Source organism: Rana temporaria, chromosome 11 (genome assembly GCF_905171775.1).
Source record: "Rana temporaria chromosome 11, aRanTem1.1, whole genome shotgun sequence".
In the NCBI taxonomy this organism is placed as follows: Eukaryota; Metazoa; Chordata; class Amphibia; order Anura; family Ranidae; genus Rana; species Rana temporaria.
Window position 1 is genome coordinate 127,738,660 of NC_053499.1, and position 22,537 is coordinate 127,761,196.

At 41.9% G+C, this 22,537-nt stretch overlaps 1 protein-coding gene across 1 annotated transcript in view; it reads right to left on the minus strand.

Moving 5' to 3' along the window:
- Nucleotides 1-415: 415 nt before the first annotated feature.
- LOC120917656 overlaps nucleotides 416-22,537 on the minus strand; it is a 333,509-nt gene continuing 311,387 nt past the window's right edge. Inside the window, exons 12-19 of the mRNA XM_040329109.1 lie at nucleotides 21,189-21,248; nucleotides 18,666-18,772; nucleotides 13,315-13,456; nucleotides 7,870-7,937; nucleotides 4,627-4,697; nucleotides 2,979-3,012; nucleotides 2,006-2,053; nucleotides 416-615 (exon numbers count right to left, since the gene is read on the minus strand). Of these exons, the coding sequence (XP_040185043.1) occupies nucleotides 544-615; nucleotides 2,006-2,053; nucleotides 2,979-3,012; nucleotides 4,627-4,697; nucleotides 7,870-7,937; nucleotides 13,315-13,456; nucleotides 18,666-18,772; nucleotides 21,189-21,248 (602 nt within the window). The 3' untranslated portion in view covers nucleotides 416-543. The remainder of the gene's footprint in view (nucleotides 616-2,005; nucleotides 2,054-2,978; nucleotides 3,013-4,626; nucleotides 4,698-7,869; nucleotides 7,938-13,314; nucleotides 13,457-18,665; nucleotides 18,773-21,188; nucleotides 21,249-22,537) is intronic.

The window sequence follows — 22,537 nt, forward strand, 5'->3', positions numbered from 1 at the left end:
GAGGTGCGGGGGCGCCAGTGACACTCGGAGCGGTTCGAAAATACTCAGAATCACTGGGAAATACTTTGTTCCTGGGTGTTTTCAAGCCTTTCCGAGGTCAGCCGAGCTGTCCCTGAGCATTTCCGAGGCTCTCCGGTGCCCCCCCCCACCTCTGGCCACATGCGGTATTGCATGCTATTGAAGTCAATGCGGAACTAATTATTTTCATTTCCATTGACTTCTATGGGGAAACTCGCTTTGATATGCGAGTGCTTTGGATCACAAGCATTCTCCTGGAACGGATTATGCTCGTAATCCAAGGTTCCACTGTACAATATATCATCTACTATAATCCTCAAGATCCTACTTTGTATATGTGACTGAACATCGCATGTCCCAAACAGCACCACATATATTTTAAATAAAGCAATTGAGGCAACCTAACAAACTGGGTTTTATTTTGGCATGAGAAACAACTAAAATATATAAACATTTTACAGGAAACATTGAACAAATAAACTAACAGATAAGGCTCTTATAGTATGGAAACCTGCCAGCAGTGTATTACTTGGATACAGCTGTGTTTTCTGTCGGAGAGTCTCTCTTGGTGTACTTTAGTAAACAGATTGGAATAGCCTGAAAAAAAAGCACAAGATTCAGTGTTATTCTATGTACAGTATGTCTTTATAAGCAATCACACTACACACAAGCATGAACATCATTTAATGGAACACTTTACTAAATGCAAAAAGACTGTCTGTAATTGAAGTTGCAATTGGGAGCTTGGCGTGAAACTTTGCTCACTTCCATCATCCGATCATATCCAAGCAAATATGCATTTTTTTTATTTTCCTTTAAAATCGCATGTCAAAATGCACCAGTGTGAACCAGGGCTAAATGTATTTGCAACCAATGAATGCCTCTGAATTGACTCACTATCAGTCTCCTGCAATCTCCTGAAAAGAAACTCTCCTGGAATGCATGAACAAATTGATTGACTGATCTGGCATCCTCCTTTATTGTTTAGATCAGTGGTTCTCAACCTGGGGGTCGGGACCCCCTCGGGGGTCAAATGATAATTTGCCAGGGGTCACCGAATCCTGGGCTATTCCTGAAGCCTGCACCACTCTCCCAGCCTTTTTGCAGCCACCCAGCAGGGCTGTCCCTGGAGCCTGTGGCTGCCCAGCTGGGCTGTTCCTGGAGCCCACGGCCGCCCACTCAGCCTCTTTGCTGGTGCCCATTCAGTTCACAGCATGGCTGGGGGCAGAGACTTGAGGTCAGCTGACTGGTGAGGAATGCGAAGTGGGATGGGCTAGAGGAGACCCCATCTCCTGATTTTGGCATAGGTGTCACTGCTGCGAGACACCACAAAGTCCGAGACACAGTGAAGCTGGAGACACAGTGAGTGTGATTATAGTTGCCATTAAAAGGACTCAGGGAGCGCTAAATGTCTGTGGTTTAGGCGCAAATTACTTGTCATGCTTTGGGTGCTGACAACCCATGCTACTAAAATAATTTTACTGTTGGGGGTCCCCACAACTTGGGAAATTTTATCAAGGGGTCATGGCACTAGAAGGTTGAGAACCACTGGTTTAGATTGTCTTAATCTGCCTGCCAGCTCATCAGCCAGGCCATCAGGGGGGTACAGGCATTACACCTGTAAGGGGCCCAATGGTCCCTAGGGGCCTGGCTGGCCCACCTCCCGTTTTTTTTTTTGCATTACACCTGTAAGGGGCTCGATGGTCCCCAGGGATTCTTACAGGCCCGACTGGCCCCCCTCCTGTTTTTTTTATTTTATATTTTTTTGTATTTATTTTTTGCATTACACCTGTAAGGGGCCCAAAGGGGCCCTAAAGCTGTGTAAGGGGCCCCAAAATTTGTGATGGCTGCCCTGGCCATGGGGTACAGGGGACTCTGGCAATATGACAACAAAGGTTCCATAAAAACAGAACTAGTTCTAACAGTTAGATCAGTGTCCTGATTTTTAACAGTTAGGGCCCCTATATTGTACTATAAGAAAGTGTACCTGCAAGTGACTGAAAATCACAAACTCTGTAGACCACCTTCCTCGAATCTAGGACACAGAAAAAAAAGAGAAGAGCTCAGAGTGGACATGTAGACTGCAAGTAATTAAACGTTAAAGGGGTTGTAAAGGTTCTTTATTTTCTATATAGGTTCCTTTAAGCTAGTGCATTGTTGGTTCACTTACCTTTTCCTTCGATTTTCCTTCTAAATGTTTTTTTTGTCTGAATTTCTCACTTCCTGTTTCTCCTCAGTAAACTTGCCACCATCATCCGAGTGGTGGTTAGTCAGCCAGGACAGCTTACTGAGGGAGAACAGGAAGTGAGAAATTCAGACAAAGAAAGAAAACATTTAGAAGGAAAAAAATCGAAGGAAAAGGTAAGTGAACCAACAATGCACTAGCTTAAAGGAGCCTATTTAGAAAATAAAAAACGAACCTTTACCACCCCTTTAAAATCATGCTACATCAAAGGGCATAACCCAAGACACATACAAGAGGTAACCGGTAATTAGTGTGTATATGATCACAAGGGTATATATCAGCTGCTTATTGGTTATTTATATAGACCTGTGGCTTAACCTGACTGATTTTCCTTGAAGTGAATGTAAAGGCAATTTTTTATAAAACAAATTAGCGTAGGGAAGGTTTGGACATAATGTCAAGTTTTTAATGTGGTCTGTGGGGAGTGGGCTGGGGAGTGAATCTCCAGAATGGGAGCAAATAATAACCTGATAGGAGTTTTTTGTGCATTCTTTCTTTTTGAAAGATATAATACTGTGGTTACAGATTTAGATGGCAGCATTTGGGTAAAAAGTATTCATGAGCAGTTATATAACACTTCAACAAGACCAAGGTAACATTCACATAGATAGAAGTTTTAACGTTTTTCCTACTTTATAGGAAAAAAAGAAAAAAAAGAAAGAGTAATAGGTGATGACTGAAGAGCTGGAAAGACAAAAAGATTGAAGAAGCTCACCTGAATGGAATCAAACCCACTTGGTGAAGATCTCCTGAAAAATAACAAGATGCAATAATAGGCCGCAATTACTAATTAACTTCCAAGTGTATCTAGACGAACCTAACTATGACCCATGTTAGGAAAGCTATACAGCTGTTCTATAGTATGCACATTAAAGCAAAGTTCCCCCAAAAATGGAACTTCCCCTTTTTTGAATCCCCTCCCCCTCCGATGTCACATTTTGGCATCTTTCAGGGGGAGGAGGGAGCAGATACCTGTGTAATCAAGGTATTTTCTCCCACTTCCGTGACCTACGCCACGTCCGGCGCCTACTCTTTCCCCCCGCTGTCTCCTGGGACAGACAGACAGGTCCCAGAGGACAGCAGGGACCAGTGGGATCGCGCAGCGCGACTCGCGCATGCGCAGTAGGGAACCAGGAAGTGAAGCCGCAAGGCTGGTCCCCTCACTAGCGTGTCTCAGGACCCGCTTCCTGATGGGCCGGGAGTAGAAACAGGAAGACATTAGCAAATATTATTTTGTTAATGTTACATAAGTTTGGCTTGGGGCGCAGTGCTCCAATCTCCATGCAGTGTGCCAGACGCATGGATTTCAATGTGTTTTTTTTTCTTTAAGCACGTGATTAGAACCTCTGGCTCTAAATGGATTCAAAAAGGGTGGGCTTGCGGCACAGAGCACCCTTTTTGAAGCCAATTAGAGCCTCTTAAAAAGTAAAATAAAAACATTGAAATCAATGCGTTCGGCACCCTGCATGGAGATTAGGGGTCGGGTGCATGGATTAGGGGAGGCGACACCCCTGCACCCCTAAATCTGCTTCAGCCGCTGAATGTAATTGGTAGCCCCCAAATCCTATTTGCCAATGTTTGGAGGCCTTTGTAGGACTCCACTGTGTGCTCAGAGTCTTTATATATATGATGTGATCACTTGTTTCCATATGATATTTTTCTTCTGGGAAGTAAATGCTGGAACCAGCACTCCTGGTAGCATTTACAGACCAAAACTAAAAGTTTTGTATGAGGAATGGTGGTTTGAATTACCTGTCACACTCTTAAAACCTTTGAGACCCCAAAGAAGAGATTTCCATTGAGTAATTAGTGTCTCTACTCCTTCTTTAAAGCTGAACGCACCACACATTATCAGTCTGCTTGTATTGGCCATAATGATGAGGCAAATTTCAGAACTATAATGAAGGGGTCCATACACTGGAGATTCAGTAAAAATGGTCAGCATATGATTCAATTAGTCAGCAATGACAAAAACTGAATTATCAGGTTTGAGTGAAGCAAAGATCACTAGGCCATTACGAATTTATTTGAAAAGAATTACAAAGGTAGCATTTTGCTTAGAAAAACATAGCATCAGTCTGGGAAATTCATTGTGAGAACATGATGCAGCTCCACTGACTTAAAAGAAGGTGTAGAAGGCTGGAGGGGTAGGACCAATTTTCACGTTTACAAGTTTAATGCATATAGTTTCCACTGCCTATAATATCTGAATCTACTAATTTCGACATCATTTTTTTATTAACAGCAATCTGATTGTTCATGACATGGTCAGTCTAAATTTCCCAAGATGTTGATAGGTTTACTTGTTTTCCTCCCTACTTTAAAATATAAACCAATTATGATGTGAAATCAGGATTCCATACCTGCTTGCTGACTTGTTTCCATTAGTCTGTATCCTCCCAACATACACATCTGCTACAAGCACATGATGGGCCTACAGGGACAAACAAAAAAGGCTGTTAAGAATTTTGTAAACACTGGAAGGGTAAAATTGTTATTTGACAATTGACCAATTTGTTGATCAGAAACACAATAAAGCTCCCATGGAAATGTCATATATCCTTGAAATGCATCAATCTAACAATATGTAGTGGAGTTTCTACTTACTGTAACTTGAAAATAATACTTGACTGCTAACCAAATATTATTTACACCTCTTAGGATATTAAGGTCTGCCTATTCATCATCAGTTCCCATAAGGATCTACTATATGTTATCTTACAAGTGCCATATGACATTACTATGAGTAAACCTTTTTTTACAAGGCCTACAGTTATACAGAAATAAAATGTAAACAACCATTTAAGAATTATACAAAAATCGGACTCCTATAGATTGAATTGTAATCATAGTTTTTTTTTCCATCATCAAGATTTAATTGGTAAAAGATATAATATATTATGTCATATGCTTATAAAGACTGAGAGAGACTAAGGTTTATATATCCTATTAATTATTTTACTATTCAGGCACCCAGGGATAATTTTGCTAACCCTGGCAATTGCTAGAGCAGCAGATAAGTAATAAAATACTTCTGCTTGTTAGCTCGCAGACAAGAAGGCCAGGCAGTTAACTGTTTATCAAATGAGAACATCTTCAAGTTGCGAAAACAATTATAAAAAAGTATGCAGAGAAATCTATAACATGTCTCGTAGTATTTAGCCACAATCAGCTAGACTAAAGCCTAATAAACTCTATTCGATGTTAGTACAGTAATCTTACCCGCTGAGCCCATTGTGTTCTAACCACTATTTTGCACCACAGAATTTTTCTCACATTCCCCCCTGTGGGCAAAACCTGACTGACACTTAAACGGCTTGGGGTAAACTTTCTTGGCCGTCTTTTTTTTTTCTTCTTTTTGTTTGTTTTATTTCTTTTTTGTTGATGAGGACAAGGGCCTCTTCCCGACAACCCTGGCCGTTGGTTGTCAGGGTCTGCAGGCGGGGTGGCACATCAGAATCTGGGAGCCCCCTTTAATAAGGGGGCCCCCAGATCTCGCCCCCCTATCCTATCCTATCCCCCTACCCATTCACCTGGGGGAAAAAAAGTGTTGATAAAAAAAAACACACTACAAAGCTTTTTAAAGTAATTTATTAGGCAGTTCCAGGGGTCTCTTCCGACTTCGAGGGTCTCTTCTGACTTCTCCGCACTCTCCGGCCTCTTCTCCCGCTGTCCGGTGTCTTCTGCTCTTTTGCCCAGTCTTCTCCGTCATCTTCTTTCCTCCTCTCTTCTTCCGATGTTGACTTGACACTCTCTCCTGCTGTAATGCCTTGTGCGCGGTGCACAATGACTTATATAGGCATGGGGCGGGGTCACCGAACACAGCATTACAGAGGGAGAGAGTTTTGAGTCAACATCGAAAGAAGAGTAGAGAGAAGAAGTCGACGGAGAAGACCGGGCAACCCATAGCAAAAGAGTGGGCAAAAGAGCGGGCAAAAGAGCAGAAGACAGCGAAGGAGCCCAGCAGAAGACAGCAGGAGAAGAACCAGAGAGAGCGGACAAGTCGGAAGAGACCCCTGATGTCAGAAGAGACCGCCGGAGCTGCCTAATAAATTATGAAATGGGTAGGGATACAAGGGGGCTCCCAGATTCCAATAAGCCCTCACCCGCAGACCCCGATAACCAATGACCAGGGTTGTTGGGAAGAGGCCCTTGTCCTCATCAACATGGGGACAAGGTGCTTTGGGGTGGGGGGTGCAGTCCAAAGCACCAACCCCCCCCCATGTTGAGGGCATGTGGCTTGGTATGGTTCAGGAGGGGGGCGCTCGCTCGCCCCGTTTCCTGACCTGCCGGGCTGCGTGCTCGGCTAAGGGTCTGGTATGGATCTTGGGGGGACCCCCATGCCATTTATTTTTTCTGGCGTGGTTTCCCCTTAAGATCCATACCAGACCGAAGGGTCTGGTATCGTCTTGTGGGATAACCTCACGCAAATTTTTGCGCGGGGTTCCCCTTTCAAGATTCTTAGCACACAAGTCGGATCCTCTTGATCCGACTTCTGGTGCAACCTCTATTCAAATCAATGGGCTCCCATAGGGAACCATTGATTTTTAAATAGAGACAGAAATGTCAGACGAGGCTTAACGCTGTTAAATCGCGTTTAACACCTTTTGTTGGCGTCTGACGTTTTTACAGCTCTAGCGCTGGAGCCTTGGAACGCACTGGTCCTGTTTTTTTTTTTTTTTTTTTGCAGCTTAAAAACGGCTATGCCATTTACAGCTCAAAAATGCCATGGTAGGCATGAGGCCATAGGCTAACATGGAGAGCCATTTTTAAGCTGCAAAAAACGCTCATAAAAGCAGCTGTAAAAACGTCCATGGGCATGAGGTCATACGATGAACATCGACAGCAGGCTTTCTCAACCTTTTTACCCCAAAGGAACCATTGAACTAATTTTTAAAGTGATTGTAAAGTCGGATTTTTATTTATTTTTTATCTTAATGCATTCTATGCATTAAGATAATAAATCTTCTGTGTAAAGCAGCCCTCCCTCAGCCCCCCTTATACTTACCTGAGTCCATCTCTACCCAGCAATGTTGCCAATCAGGAGAGAGAGGGGGCAGGGCAGAACCATGGCTCCTTGTCTGAATGGACACACAGAACTGCAGATCAGCTCGGGTGCCCCCATAGCAAGCTGCTTGCTGTGGGGGCACTCAACAGGAGGGAGAGGCCAGGAGTGCCAGCGAGGGACCCAAGAAGAGGAGGTTCCAAGCTGCTCTATGCAAAACCACTGCACAGAGCAGGGACAGGGAAGTATAACATGTTTATTATTTTTAAAGAAAAAAAAAAAAAAAGACTTTAGTAGCACTTTAAGTCTCTGGGAACCCTTTCTGAAACCAATACATCAAAAGATAATGTGAAAAATGCCCCTCACACTTGTCACCAGTGGGAAGAATGCCTTCTGTACAGTGATGCTCAGAATGCACTCACAAACAGCTGAAACTATTATTTTTGTCATGTAGCTGGCTTTGCCAAGTGGATTTGAACCTGGAAATATACAGGCAACATAAAATGGGAGGTCAGCCACAGCTCGAGGAACTCCAGACAACCTCTGGAAGAATCATGTCTGAGGATGGCTGATCTACATTAAGTTCTAAACACTGCCTTACCGTACTTATAGCTGCTGCGGGACTGGTTGAGAAGTATATTCCATTCCCATATTCTCTTTGCTGGACATCTAAAAGAGAAAGCAATTTATAATGGAGAAAGTCAATAGGTCCCGGCTCAAGGAGTGCATGCAGACAATAGTTCAGGCAAACATACAGCAATTAGGGCTGTAGTCTGTGATGCAAGAGCATAAAATATAAGGCACTTTGGGGCTGCTGCCCTCAGAGTTGAGCCAGTTTTGTGAAAATGACAAAAAGGAGGAGAGAGGGGAAACGCCCTAAGTGCAGTGTCACAAGGAAATTTAATAAGAAAGTGGTTAAAAACACTTACAGGATAAAAGACATAAACATGCTTATCGTATCATGGATAGTACGCCAGTGTCCTCAATCCTGCATGGGTCTCCAGGTTTCGGTTTACTGGGAAAACAATGGAGGACTGGGTGTTCTGTGGAGCACAGGAAGTCCACGCCAACCAGCGTGGAAAGCTCTGATAGACGTGACATCAGGAGAGGAAGAGGTGGCTGGAAAGTTCAGACTATGAGCTAGATTCACGTAGCTCGGCGTACCTTTTGGCCGGCGTAGCGCATCTCATATGCGCTACGCCGGCGTAAATCAGGGAGCCCAGAACGATATTCTGCAAGATCTGGCACTGTACGTTGCGCCGGTGTAGTGTAAATAGGCAGGCGTAAGCCCGCCTAATTTAAATGTCTACGGTAGTGGGCGTTTTGTATACAAATTAGCCGTGACCCCATGCAAATGTTTTCACGAACGAACGGCGCATGCGCGCGCATGCTCAGAGTCACGTCGCATATACTCCCTAAGATACGTCGGCTCAATGCTTTCGACGTGAACGTAACCTACGCACAGCCCCATTCACGTACCACTTACGTAAACAACGTAAAATTCTACGGCTGTTCCGACGTCCATACTTTAACATTGGCTGCGCCTCATATAGCAGGGTTAACGTCACGCCGGACGTAAGCCTTACGTAAACGGCGTAGCGGGCGCAAGTACGTTTGTGAATCGGCGTATCTAGGTCATTTACATATTATACGCGTAAATCTACGGAAGCGCCCCTAGCGGCCAGCGTAAATATGCACCCTAGATACGACGGCGTACTAACACTTACGTCGGTCGGAGGAAGCTATAATTCAGGCGTATCTAGCTCCCAGAATGGCACGCATAGATGCGACGGCGCATCTTTCTACTTACGCGGCGTATCTATAGATACGCCGACGTAAAACAATGCTGAATCTAGCTCTATGTATTCTGAGCTCTCTGCTCCTTCTGAAGGCCTCCAGAAGAACCAGAACCCGGCGGCCCTTGCAGGATTGAGGACACTGGCGGACTATCCATATAACTATAAGCATGTTTATGTCTTTTATTCTGTAACTGTTTTTATTATTAAATTGTATTATTTATTATTAAATTTCCTTGTGATACTGCACTTAGGTGGCGCTTCTCCTCTCTCTGCCTTTTTGTAATTTATAATAGTGAAACACATATCCTAAAAGAGCAAAGTATATCAAATACAGTATAATGGAAATTCCATGCACAGAAAAGAGGTTAGCAAGAATGATGGAAATTTGCAAGGGGCCTTTTTACCAAATGGGGGTCCTCACCTTCCATTGTTTTCTTGTAACAGTAAGACTCATATGTTTCCTATGTATACAGTGCTTGGTGAGCTAAAGTTTGACCATTAAAATACAATAATTCACATAACCATATCTTTAGGTCATACTCAAACACACCACATTATATCAGCAGGTGGTACTGCAGATGAAATCTAAAAATTACAGATCCACTCCACAGAAGCTTCACTCGCGGGGAAGGACAACTTCACCACATTGTCCTAGATGTACCTCAGTCACATGTTGTGGCGTTGCCCCAAACTTCATCGCTACTGGGAAAATATATTTACAACTCATAATTCCCTGTTCAACTAAGGTGGAATTAGATCCCAATTTGCACCTCTGGGAATCATCCCTGAGGATCTACTTCCAGACAAAATGCATATCATGTGGACAAGATCCCTATACTTGGCTCACAAACTCATATTACATAAATGTATATCCTCCACACCTCTAACACCTAACCAATGGCATGCAATTTCTAATTTCACATTACACTTTACCCAAATGAAACTTTTTATGTTTTTTTTCCCCACTAATCAAGCTTTCTTTTGGTGGTATTTGATCATCTGAATTTTTTTTTTGCACTATAAACAAGAGAAGAGCAACAATTTTGAAAAAAAAAACACAATATTTTTTCTTTTTGCTATAATAAATATCACAATTTTTTTTTTTTTTAATTTTCCTCAGATACGTATTCTTCTACACATTGTTGGTAAAAGAAAAAACCACAATAAGCGTATATTGATTGGTTTGCGCAAAAGTTTTAGCGTCTACACCATAGTAATGGTGGCGATCTGCTATTTTTATTGTGACTGTGACATTGCGACGGACATATCGGACACTTTTGACACATTTTTGGGACCATTCACATTTATACAGCGATTACTGCTATAAAAATGCACTGATTACTGCGTAAATGTGACTGGCAGGGAAGGGGTTAATACTAGGGGGCGATCACGGGGGTTCATTTTGTGTCCTAGGAAGTGTGATTCTAACTGTAGGCGGCGGGGACTCACAAGGGAATGAGACTGATCAGTGTTCCTCTGTACTGGGAACACACCATCGGTCTCTTCTCACCTGACAGGACTTGAATCTGTGTGTTTACACACACAGATCCACAGTCTTGATGTGTTCTCGGGCAATCGCGGGTGCTGGGCGGGCATCGCGACTGCCAGGCTTGCGCACCAGGTCTTGAGCGACGTGCCAGACGCGCACATGCCACCTAGATGGTCAGGAAGCCCAAGACATCATATGACGCCCTCCCAGGATGGGAGATCCCTCCTGCGGACTTCATATGTACATGGGCGAGTAATGAAGTGGTTAAATGCTTAGGGGACCCTGGGATCTAGTGTGAGTATAGTCCCACAAGACACCACTATATTACTGTTAATAAAATACCTATGTGAGAGGTGCGATTCATAAACAATTGTGGTTTTATTCATATCAGGACTCTTGTAATTGAGTGTATTTATGGCTATATAAATTATACTCAGTAACAAGTGTCAATGAATATATTGATATAAATAAAAACACAATTATTCATGAATGGTCACTCTCACATAGGTATTTAACTTTATTTTATTTTTTTAACTATTATTTTCAGCAGCAAGAGAAACAGATGACAGTATACGATTGTCTATGGAGAACAACAACTTCACAACTCTAAAATGCTACAGACTGTCACCATAGTAACCCATTTTTGAAAGTGTAGAGCAGATGCTGTGTGTGACATTTATAGACTAAACAAACAGAACAAAATAAAATGAAAACAGAAATGTACTGGGTTTCTCTCTTTTATGATTCTAAAGCAGTCTGGAAATGAAATGAAGAACGTGATTGGTTGCTATAAAGATTAAAAAATAAATACACACATTTCTGGGAATAAAATTACCTTTTATGGTGCCCTGCAATTTTAAAGTGAACCTGTAGCCAGGCTATGGACATTCAATCATCCACATCAGGGATATGCAATTAGCGGACCTCCAGCTGTTGCAAAACTACAAGTCCCATCATGCCTCTGCCTCTGGGTATCATGCTTGTGGCTGTCAGTCTTGCTAAGCCTCATGGGACTTGTAGTTCTGCAACAGCTGGAGGTCCGCTAATTGCATATCCCTGATCTACATATATTTAAAGTGTTACTAAACCCACAACAGTAAAATCAGTCTGTTTATGCCGTAAAGCATGCTTGTTATACTTACTGTGGAACCTAAGGGGTTAATTCCCCACATTGTGAAAAAAAGGCAGTTTGATCCTGTCTTCTCTGATAATCTCCTTCTTCCACAGTCTCCAAAAAATAACCTGATATTTACAGAGCCAGGGGACAGGCTGCACATGCTCCGTTTGGTGTGTATTACTAGAGAGTTTTCTTTCTTGGGAGAGTGCATGTGATGAGTGCAGGGCCAATCAGCACTGTCCAGACAGAGGGTCAGCAGTCCTGCATTCTCATTGGACAATCATTGGAAGAATGAAAACTCCTCCTACAAGCTTTAACCAGACACTCATAGAAGTCACAAAACTGCTATATACTGTTGATGAGAAAAATAATTTAGCATTTTATATTTACTAAAATAATTGTATTTCCATGTTCTTTGTGATGTGGGAGACCAGATATAGTGAATGCAGGGTCCTGGGTTTAGTAACAATTTAAAGCACACCTTTAGCCTAGGTTCACGCTGTAGCGATGCGGGAACCAGCTCGATCACAGCGCTGGTTCCCGCATCACATCTCTCCCGCAGGCAGTTCACACTGCCATATGCAAACCGCTGCGGGTGTCAATACAAAGTTATTGACACCCACAGATCAGTTCAGTGGGTCCGATTCCAGTGTGGGAAAACTCACATTGCACGGACATCGCATGCGATTGGCACTGCAGTGTAGATGATAATCACTTGCGATATCTGCGATCACACAAGTGTGAACCCGGGCTAACTCCCAAACCCTTGACTGTAATACAGGGGTTGATTTATTAAAAGCAAATGGATTGATCACCTTGCAACGAAGTTACACTTTGCAATGGAATTTTCCCCAGAATTTAATGAATGAGGTGAAGCTCTGCTGACTTCCATCATCCAATCATATGCAAGCAAACATGCTATTTTATTTATATATATATATATATATATTTATATATATATATATATATATATATATATATATATATATATACAGTATATATATATATATATATAAAACAAAGTATCAAACAATAGACCAAAAGTCAAATTGATAAACAGCGCTAAAAGTTGGATAAAGTCCAATTCCTCATACAAAAGTCCAGAAAGAAAAAAAATAGAAAGGGATCTGCCCCCTTCCGTCTGGGAGAATGGGATTGTATCAGAGGCCCAAAGAGTAGAGTGGGCCGTGTCCATGGACACGGACCTGTCATCCTCCTGCTCCACTCATTGTGGCCCATGACCAGTTACCAATTCGCTTAAGTGGCCCTCGCTCTTCAAAAGGTTGGGCATCCCTGCTGTAATCTATTCCTCTAGTTCAGGGATCCTCAAACTACGGCCCTCCAGCTGTTGCGGAACTACACATCCCATGAGGCATTGTAAAACTCTGATATTCACAGATATGACTAGGCATGCTGGGAATTGTAGTTCCTGAACAACTGGAGGGCCATAGTTTGAAGACCCATGCTCTAGTTAGTACTTAGATGTGTAAAGCCACATATCCATGTTAAACTGAAATTCGAACATTTACTATGGGTTATTAAATGATTAGAGTTTTTACTTCTTTGATGGTGCAATCATTTAGTGTTAGCTAGGAAATCTGATTTATTTGCTCTAAATTAGCTGTCTTCTTCTTTACAAACCTTTTGGAGAGAATCCTCTGTTCAATATTTCCACCAGCTGACTCCTCCTGTCACAGTAATACAGTCTCTGATGCACACCAGTGTCATGCAGTTTGGACAAGTAAGTTTTGACTTCTTCAAGATCTTGCCACGAGAGGGCAGTCTGACAACACAGAATAGATTTGGATGTTAATAACACTGGGCAGGAAGCTGTACACATTCATACACCAACACATTAAAGCCGAACTGTAGTCATCTAAAAATGGCATGTGTTGCATGCAGCTGGAGTACGTTTTATTCCTGAAAATGCTACCCCTTGCTTATTGTTTATCCGTTACTACGAGTACATGCTTTGTAAATGTAATGTCGCTGTAAATTAAAAGGTTTGTAAAAATAATTATTATTTTTTCTTTAAATAACAAACATGTTATACTTACCTCCACTGTGCAGCTCATTTTGCACAGAGTGGCCCCGATCCACGTCTTATGGGGTCCCTTGCCGGCTGTCTCTGGTCCTCCCCGCAAGAACTCTCCACCTTCATGCGAGTGAGCTTGCATGGTGGTAAGTTCTTGCGGGTGTGCTCCTGTGATACAGCCGGCGGCTATAGCCACTCGCTGTATCACTCGGGCCTGCCCCCCGGCGTGCTGTGTCATTGGATGTGATTGATAGCAGTGCGAGCCAATGGCTGCGCTGCTTTCAATCCATCCACTCTAGCCAATCAACGACCAGGCTGAGTGGCGAAGAGGACATCGGGGGCGAGCCCTGCAGGTGAACGAGCTCAGGTAGGTAAAAACAGGGGGGCCGATATTGTCGGATGTTTTTTCACCTTAATGCTTATGAAAAAACATGTACCTTTAGTGTCCCTTTAACCACTTAACCCCCGGACCATATTGCTGGTCAAAGACCAGAGCACTTTTTGCGATTCGGTACTGCGCCGTTTTAACTGACAATTGCGCGGTCGTGCGACGCGGCTCCCAAACAAAATTGGCGTCCTTTTTTTCCCACAAATAGAGCTTTCTTTTGGTGGTATTCGATCACCTCTGCGGTTTTAGTTTTTGCGCTATAAACAAAAATAGAGCGAAAATTTTGAAAAAAATGAATATTTTTTACTTTTTACTATAATAAATATCCCCCAAAAATATATATATATATAAAAAAAAAAATTTCCTCAGTTTAGGCCGATACGTATTCTTCTACATATTTTTCGTAAAAAAAAAATCGCAATAAGCGTTTATTGATTGGTTTGCGCAAAAGTTATAGCGTTTACAAAATAGGGGGTAGTTTTATGGCATTTTTATTAATATTTTTTTTTACTAGTAATGGCGGCGATCAGCAATTTTTTTTCGGTGCTGCGACATTATGGCGGACACTTCGGACACTTTTGACACATTTTTGGGACCATTGGCATTTTTATAGCGATCAGTGCTATAAAAATGCATTGATTACTATAAAAATGCCACTGGCAGGGAAGGGGTTAACACTAGGGGGCAGGGAAGGGGTTAAGTATGTTCCCTGGGTGTGTTCTAACTGTAGGGGGGGTGGACTCACTAGGGGAAATGACTGAGAGCTGTTCATACATTGTATAAACAGACGGTCAGGCATTTCTCCCCTGACAGGACCGGGAGCTGTGTGTTTACACACACAGCTCCCGGTTCTCGCTCTGTAACGAGCGATCGCCTGTGCCCTGCGGTGATCGCGACCGCCGGGCACGCGCGCAGGAGTCATGAGCGGGGGGCGCGCACCCTATTGCCCGCTTCGCCTGCCGACGTAGAGCTACGGGCTCTCGCGCAGGAGAGCCGACCTGCCGCCGTAGAACTGCGGCGGCTGGTCGGCAACCAGTTAAACTACATTGATGTCAAATGATCATATCCATGAAATAAAAATAAATAAAAAAGTCTCAGCTTTTAGTACTACTTTAAAATAAAAGATTTATCCCTTTCTTCCACCCTTCATATAGCTTCATGTCTGACACCTAGTTAAAATGCCCATATATCCTACTTCTGGGTGTATTAATTTATATATATATATATATATATATATATATATATATATATATATATATATATATATATAATAAGTAATATATATTATTACTTTCACTGTCCCACAGTAAAAAAAATTAACCCTTTATAGTTATTTGCTGTTTGTACTATAAAGGGCTAAATTTTTTTTTTTTTTTAACCCCATTAGGATTGGTGATACAAAAAAAGCATGCTGCTTGTCCTGAACGTCTTAGGCCCCGTACACACGGCCGAGGAACTCGACGTGCCAAACACGTCGAGTTCCTCGTCGAGTTCTGGGATGAAGCCGCCGAGGAGCTCGGCGGGCTGCCTTCTCCCATAGAACAACGAGAAAATAGAGAACATGTTCTCTATTTTCTCGACGAGTTCCTCGGCGGCTCCATCGAGCCAAAAGTGTACAGACGACAGAGTTTCTCGGCAGAATCCGGGTTTTGACCGAGTTTCTCTGTGAATTCTGCCGAGAAACTCTGTCGTGTGTACGAGGCCTTAGGCCTGGTTCACACCTATGTGTTTTTTGGTGCTTTTTGCAGAAACACACTACAGTTTATTTAATATAGTTTCCTATGGGACACATTCACATTTATGCTTTTTTCAGCTGCTGCATATTTGGAAAGGGTCAAGAGCTTTTTTCAACGCAAAACTGTGCTTTTTTAGTGCAATATACTTCAATGGAGAAGCTGCAGAAAAGCATGTAGTGCGTTTTTGCAGCAATTTTTGTTTTTTAATCTGCTCAACAACAAATTGGCCAAAAAAAAGCCTAAAAAAAAATCAAAAAATCAACAGCTCAGGTGGGAGAATCTGTCCACAGGACAACTATTAATAGTGCATTTCACAAATCTGCCCTTTATAGAAGAGCAGCAAGAAGAAAGCCATTGTTGAAAGAAAGTCATAAGAAGTCCAGTTTGCGAGAAGCCATGTAGGCTTCCAAAAGAAAACTTGTGGAAGAAGATGCTCTGGTGAGATCAGGCCAAAATTTAACTTTTTGGCCTAAAAGCATAACGCTATATGTGGCGGAAAACTAACACTGCACATCACCCTGAACACACTATTCCCACTGTGAAACATGGTGGTGGCAGCATCATGTTGTGGGGATGCTTTACTTCAGCAGGAACAAGGAAGCTGGTCAGAGTTGATGGGAAGATGGATGGAGCCAAATACAGGGCAATCTTAGAAGAAAACCTGTGATGCTGTGTACACACGATCGGAATTTCCAACAACAAATGTTCGATGTGAGCTTTTGGTCGGATATTCCAATCGTGTGTAGGCTCCATTGGACATTTGCTATCGGAATTACCGACAACAAATGTTTGAGAGCTGGTTCTCAATTTTTCTGACAACAAAAGTTCTTGTCGAAAATTCCGATCGTCTATATGCAATTTTGACGCACACAAATCCTACACATGCTCGGAATCAATTTGACGCATGCTCAGAATAAATTAACTTTATTTTTTTTACTCGGCTCGTCGTAGTGTTGTACGTGACCGTGTTCTTGACGTTCGGAATTTCCAACAACATTTGTGTGACCGTGTGTATGCAACACAAGTTTGAGCCAACATTCCGTCGGAAAAAAATCCACGATTTTGTTGTCGGAATGTCCGATCGTGTGTACGCGGCATTAGAGTCTGCAAAAGACTTGAGACTGGGGCAGAGGTTCACCTTTCAGCAGGACAACAACCCTAAACATACAGCCAGAACTACAATGTAATAGTTTAGATCAAAGCATATTCATGTATTAGAATAGCCCAGTCAAAATCCAGACCTAAATCCAATTTAGAATCTGTGGCAAGACTTGAAAATTGCTGTTTACAGACGCTCTCCATCCAATGTGACAGCACTTGAGCTATTTTGTAAAGAAGAATGGGCAAAAATGTCACTCTCTAGATGTGCAAAGGTATAGACATATCCAAAAAAGACTCGCAGCTGTAATTGCAGTGAAAGGTAGTTCTACAAAGTATTAACTCAGCAAAACTGAATATAAATGCACGCCACACCAAAAAAAATTGAAAACCATTTATCATTTCCTTCCACTTCACAATTACGTGCCACTTTGTGTTGGTCTACCACATAAAATCCCAATAAAATACATTTACATTTTTGGTTGTAAGGCCTCGTACACACGACCGTTTTCCTCAACAGAATCCATCAAGAAACGTGGTGGCAGAGCTTTTTTGCCAAGGAAAATGGTCGTGTGTATATTTTTCATCGAGAAAACTGTCAAGGAACTCGACGAGAAAAAAAGAGAACAAGTTCTCATTTTTCTCGACGGGAGTCTCAATTTCCCCGTCGTGTTCCTCGTTGGGCTGGTTTTCGACGAGAAACACGTTCGTGTGTATGCTAAGAAACCCGCGCATGCTCAGAATAAAGTATGAGATGGGAGCGCACCTTCGGTAAAAGTAGCGCTTGTAATGGAGATAGCACATTTGTCACGCTGTAACAGTCTGAAAAGTGAAATCGTCTCTTACCAAACTTTTACTTAACACGCAGTAACATGAGATTAGCAAAAGCAGCCCCAAGGGTTGTGCCAGTGGAGTCGCACTTCCCCTGCCGTTGTATGTGTTGTACGTCACCGCGTTTGAGAACGAGGAAATTTGGTCTTGACAGTGTGTACGCAAAGCAAGCTTCTCAAGTTCCTCTACAAGCCTGACAAGGAACTCGTCGAGGAAAACGATGTTTCATTTACGACGAGTTCCTCGGTCGTGTGTACGAGGCCTAAGATGACAAACTGTGGAAAATTTCAAGGCGTATAAATACTTTTTCAAAGCACTGTCTACCCAATATTGGGACTGGCGGTTTTGGATCTTACCTTTGTTTAGGTCTAAGCGTGAGGTAAGGGGCAAGAGTGTGCGATGGTGGTACACTGTGGTGTGAGAGATTATCGTTGGCAGTTTTTGGAGCACCAAGCAAGATTTTACGTTTTGTTTATGCTTTTAAAAGATTTTTGCACATAAGGACACAATTGTGGATTTTGGAATCACTTTATATTCATTCATATATATCAACATTTTGGGTTTGCTTTTTCAGTATATATTTTTTATAGATTATGCTATAAGGTATTTATACTTTTGTGTGAGATAAATTTATCATTGTTTGTATAGATTTACTCATGCTATTGTGAGCACAGATGTGGTTGCGCTGCATTTGCGTTTGAGATAGCCATCTCCTAGAACAGAAAGTTGGAAAATTGCAGAGAAAAAGCTTGCATTTCAGAGATGAAACATAGGAAGAGAGACATATTGCAGTTATTTTATTTTATAAAAAAATTGAGTTTAGTGTCACTAAAGATCTGTGAAACTATGCTATAGTTTTTACTGAGCCAACAATCTCATAATTTCAACTCGCAACTGTAGTTACCTGAAAAATTTCTTCCAAAACCAGCTTCTGACCTTCTACTTCAATCTCTTTAACAGCAATGTCTTGTAGTGTCACAGGCATGTCATTTTCGTTTTCCTTCTGTTCCCCTATTTCAAAAATCAAGATACAGTTAAGAAAAGCAGACTGGATTGTAGATGTGCATAAACATACATGCTTTGCTACATCTTTATTTTCTAGTCAATTTTTTTTAGATAAAGTTAAGGAGACCCTGAAATGGAGGACATTTGGCAATTCCCGGAAAGCAGATCCAACTATGGGAATTCCCCAGAGATAAAAGAGATTGCCCAGCCAGTAGATACAGTGCCTTGAAGAAGTATTCACACCCCTTAGAATTTTCCACATTTTGTCATGTTACAACCAGAAACGTAAATTTACTTTTTGGGGATAGACCAACACAAAATGGCACATAATTGTGAAGTGGAAATAAAATGATAAATGGTTTTCAAAATGTTTTACAAATAAATATGTGAAAAGTGTGGTGTGCATTTGTATTCAGCCCCCCTGAGTCAATACTTTGTAGGACCACCTTCCGCTGTAATTTCAGCTGCTAGTCTTTTTGGGGATTTCTCTACCAGCTTTGCACATCTACAGAGTGAAACTTTGCCCATTTTTATTTGCAAAATAGCTCAAGCTCTGTCAAATTGGATGGAGAGTGTCTGTGAATGGCAATTTTCATGTCTTGCCACAGATTCTCAATTGGATTTAGGTCTTAAATTTGACTGGGCTATTCTAACACATGAATATGCTTTGATCTAAACCATTCCATTGTAGCTTCGGCTGTATGTTTAGAATCGTTGTCCCCCTGGAAGGAGAACTTCTGCCACAGCCCCAAGTCTTTTGCAGAAGCTAACAGGTTTTCTTCTAAGATTGCCCTGTGTTTGGCTTCATCCATCTTCCCATCAACTCTGACCAGCTTCCCTGTCCCTGCTGAAGAAAATCAACCCCACGACATAATTCTGCCACCACCATGTTTCACAGTGGGTATAGTGTGTTCAGGGTGATGTGCAGTGTTAATTTTTTAGCCACACATAGCGATTTGCTTTTAAGCCAAAAAGTAAAATTTTTGTCTCATCTGACCAGAGAACCTTCTTCCACATGTTTGCTGTGTCCCTCACGTGGCTTCTAGCAAACTGCAAACAGGACTTCTTATTCCTTTCTTTCAACAATGGCTTTCTTCTTGCCACTCTTCCACAAAGGCCAGATTTGTGGAGTGCATGACTAAGCCCATGTTCACACTGGTTAGAAATCGTGCCAATTCAGTTGAACTCACACAATTTCATACCCGCATGTCAGTCTGCCTTTAGGAGCGATTTCAGAGACATTTGTGTGGGTTCCTGCACAGATGTCAATTGAAATCTCCCCTGAAATCGCCAAAAGTAGTGCAAGAACTACTTTTGGGAATTGGTGCGTTGCACCGATTGGGACAGTGCTATTGCCGTCAATAGCCTCCGATTTGGCATGCGACTTGACATGTCATATCGCATGCCAAATCGGCCCGATGGGAATGTGGGCTAATGGGTGTCCTGTGGACAAATTATCCCACCTGAGCTGTGGATCTCTGCAGCTTCTCCAGAATTTCCATGGGCCTCTTGGCTGCTTCTCTGATTTATGCTCTCCTTGCTTGGCCTGTCAGTTTAGAGGGACGGCCATGTCTTGGTAGGTTTTCAGTTGTGCCATGCTCTTTCCATTTTCTGATTGATTGAACAGTGCTCCGTGAGATGTTTAAAGCTTGAGATAGTTTTTTACAACCAAATCCCACTTTAAACTTCTACACAACTTTATCCCTGACCTGTTAGGTGTTTTCCTTGGCCTTTATGATGCTGTTTGTTCACTAAGGTTCTCTAACAAACCTCTGAGGGCTTCACAGAACAGCTGTATTTATACTAAGATTAAATGACACACGGGATGGACTATTTACTAATTAGATGACTTCTGAAGGAAATTGTTCCAATATATTTTATTTAAGGATATCAGAGTAAAGGGGCTGAATACAAATGCACGCTACATTTTTTAGATATTTATTTGTCAAAAAAATTGAAACCATTTATCATTTTCATTTTCACAATTATGTGCCACTTTGTGTTGGTCTATCACATAAAATCCCAATAAAATACATTTACATTTTTGGTTGTAACATGACAAAATATGTAAAATTTCAAGCGGTATGAATATTTTTTCAAGGCACTGTAGTTGGGTTCATCATCTGCCCATAAATAAGGATACATATTGGGTGAGTGGAACTAGTAAGGTCACACTGTAGATAAAATACCTAAGTTTTGTAGAACCTTCAACAAGTAGGCAAAAAAAAACGACATAGAAAATCCACAAGCAGATGCAGTAAAAATAAGATTATAAAAATAGATTTCTGGCCATTTTTATGACAATATTTAGGTGCACAGAGATACCTCTGTATTGTGATAACATTTTATTTTAATGTTTCAGATACTGTTTGTGCTCTCTTGTCCAAGAACATAAAATGCCTTGAGCACCAAAATGTCTCACCTAGCTGTAAGGCTGCAATCTTCTCTATTTCAATGATCTGATGCTCAAAAACTTTATTTTCTGTAAAAAAAAAAAAAAAAAGGGGGGAGGGAATAAAAATACATAAAAATATAAGAATAAGTATGATTTTAATAATTACGTTTTGTGTTGCTTCAGTCATCCAATCTTATGCCTCGTACACACGATCGCGATTTCCGTCAAGAACACCAAGTTTTTTTTTAGCAGGAAAACGGCTGAAATTTGTCTTGCATACACACGGTCACACTGATCTTGGACGACGTACAACACGTATGACGAGCCGAGATCGATGATGTTCAATAGGCAGTTCGGCTCTTCTGCTCTTGATTCTGATCATGCACAGGTTTTTTCATGTCGTAATTGCATACAGACGATCGCGATTCCGGGTAGTAATTTTTCCTTTCACGAAAATTGAGATCCTGCTCTCAATCTTTTCTTGGCAGGAATTCTCACAGAAAAAGTGCAATGGAGCATACACACGGTCAGAATTTGCGACAAAAAGCTCACATCGCACTTTTCTCTTCGGGAATCGCGATCGTGTGTACGAGGCATTACTTTCAGTGTTATTGCACCCTATAAGTAGCTGTATTATGTCTGTTGGAGCACTGTGCATCATAAATAATTGCAATTTTTTTTTTAAATAAATGACAGTACAGTTTTACTTGTTTCATCACCTGTTACATTAAAATGCTGCTGATATTCAGCAGCCTTTTTGCAGCCACTTCCTACCTACATGCATGCACTGCAGCAATGGCATGGCATTTCTCAGAGTGGGATTACTAATAATGACAACTGTGTAATGTTTGTTGAAACACCCACTTGTAGTCTCCATAGGAAGCCCATGTGACAGGGTGGCAATGTAGAAGCACAACCGGGAGACAGGAAAAGAGCTTCATCCCCCCATGAAAGAGTGCCTAAAACTGACCTTCATGACAGGATTGCCAAGTATCATTTAAAAAAAAGCTGCAAATTTAGGAACATTAAAAATTACATTTACAATTACACTAAGGCCCCGTACACACCATAGAATCAATCCGCAGATAAATCCCAGCAAATGGGTTTCAGCGGATAGATCCTATGGTGTGTACACTCCAGCGGATCTTTTTCCGCGGATATATCTCCCCTGGGATGGATTCCAGCAGATCGGATATTTTCTGACATGCAGAACATATCCATCTGCTGGAGTCCATCCCAACAGATGGATCCGCTGGTCTGTACAGACTCACCGGATCCATCCGTCCGAAGGGATCCCCCGCATGCGTCGTAATGATTCGACGCATGCGTGGAATTCCTTATATGACAGCGTCGCGCACGTCGCCGCGTCATAATCG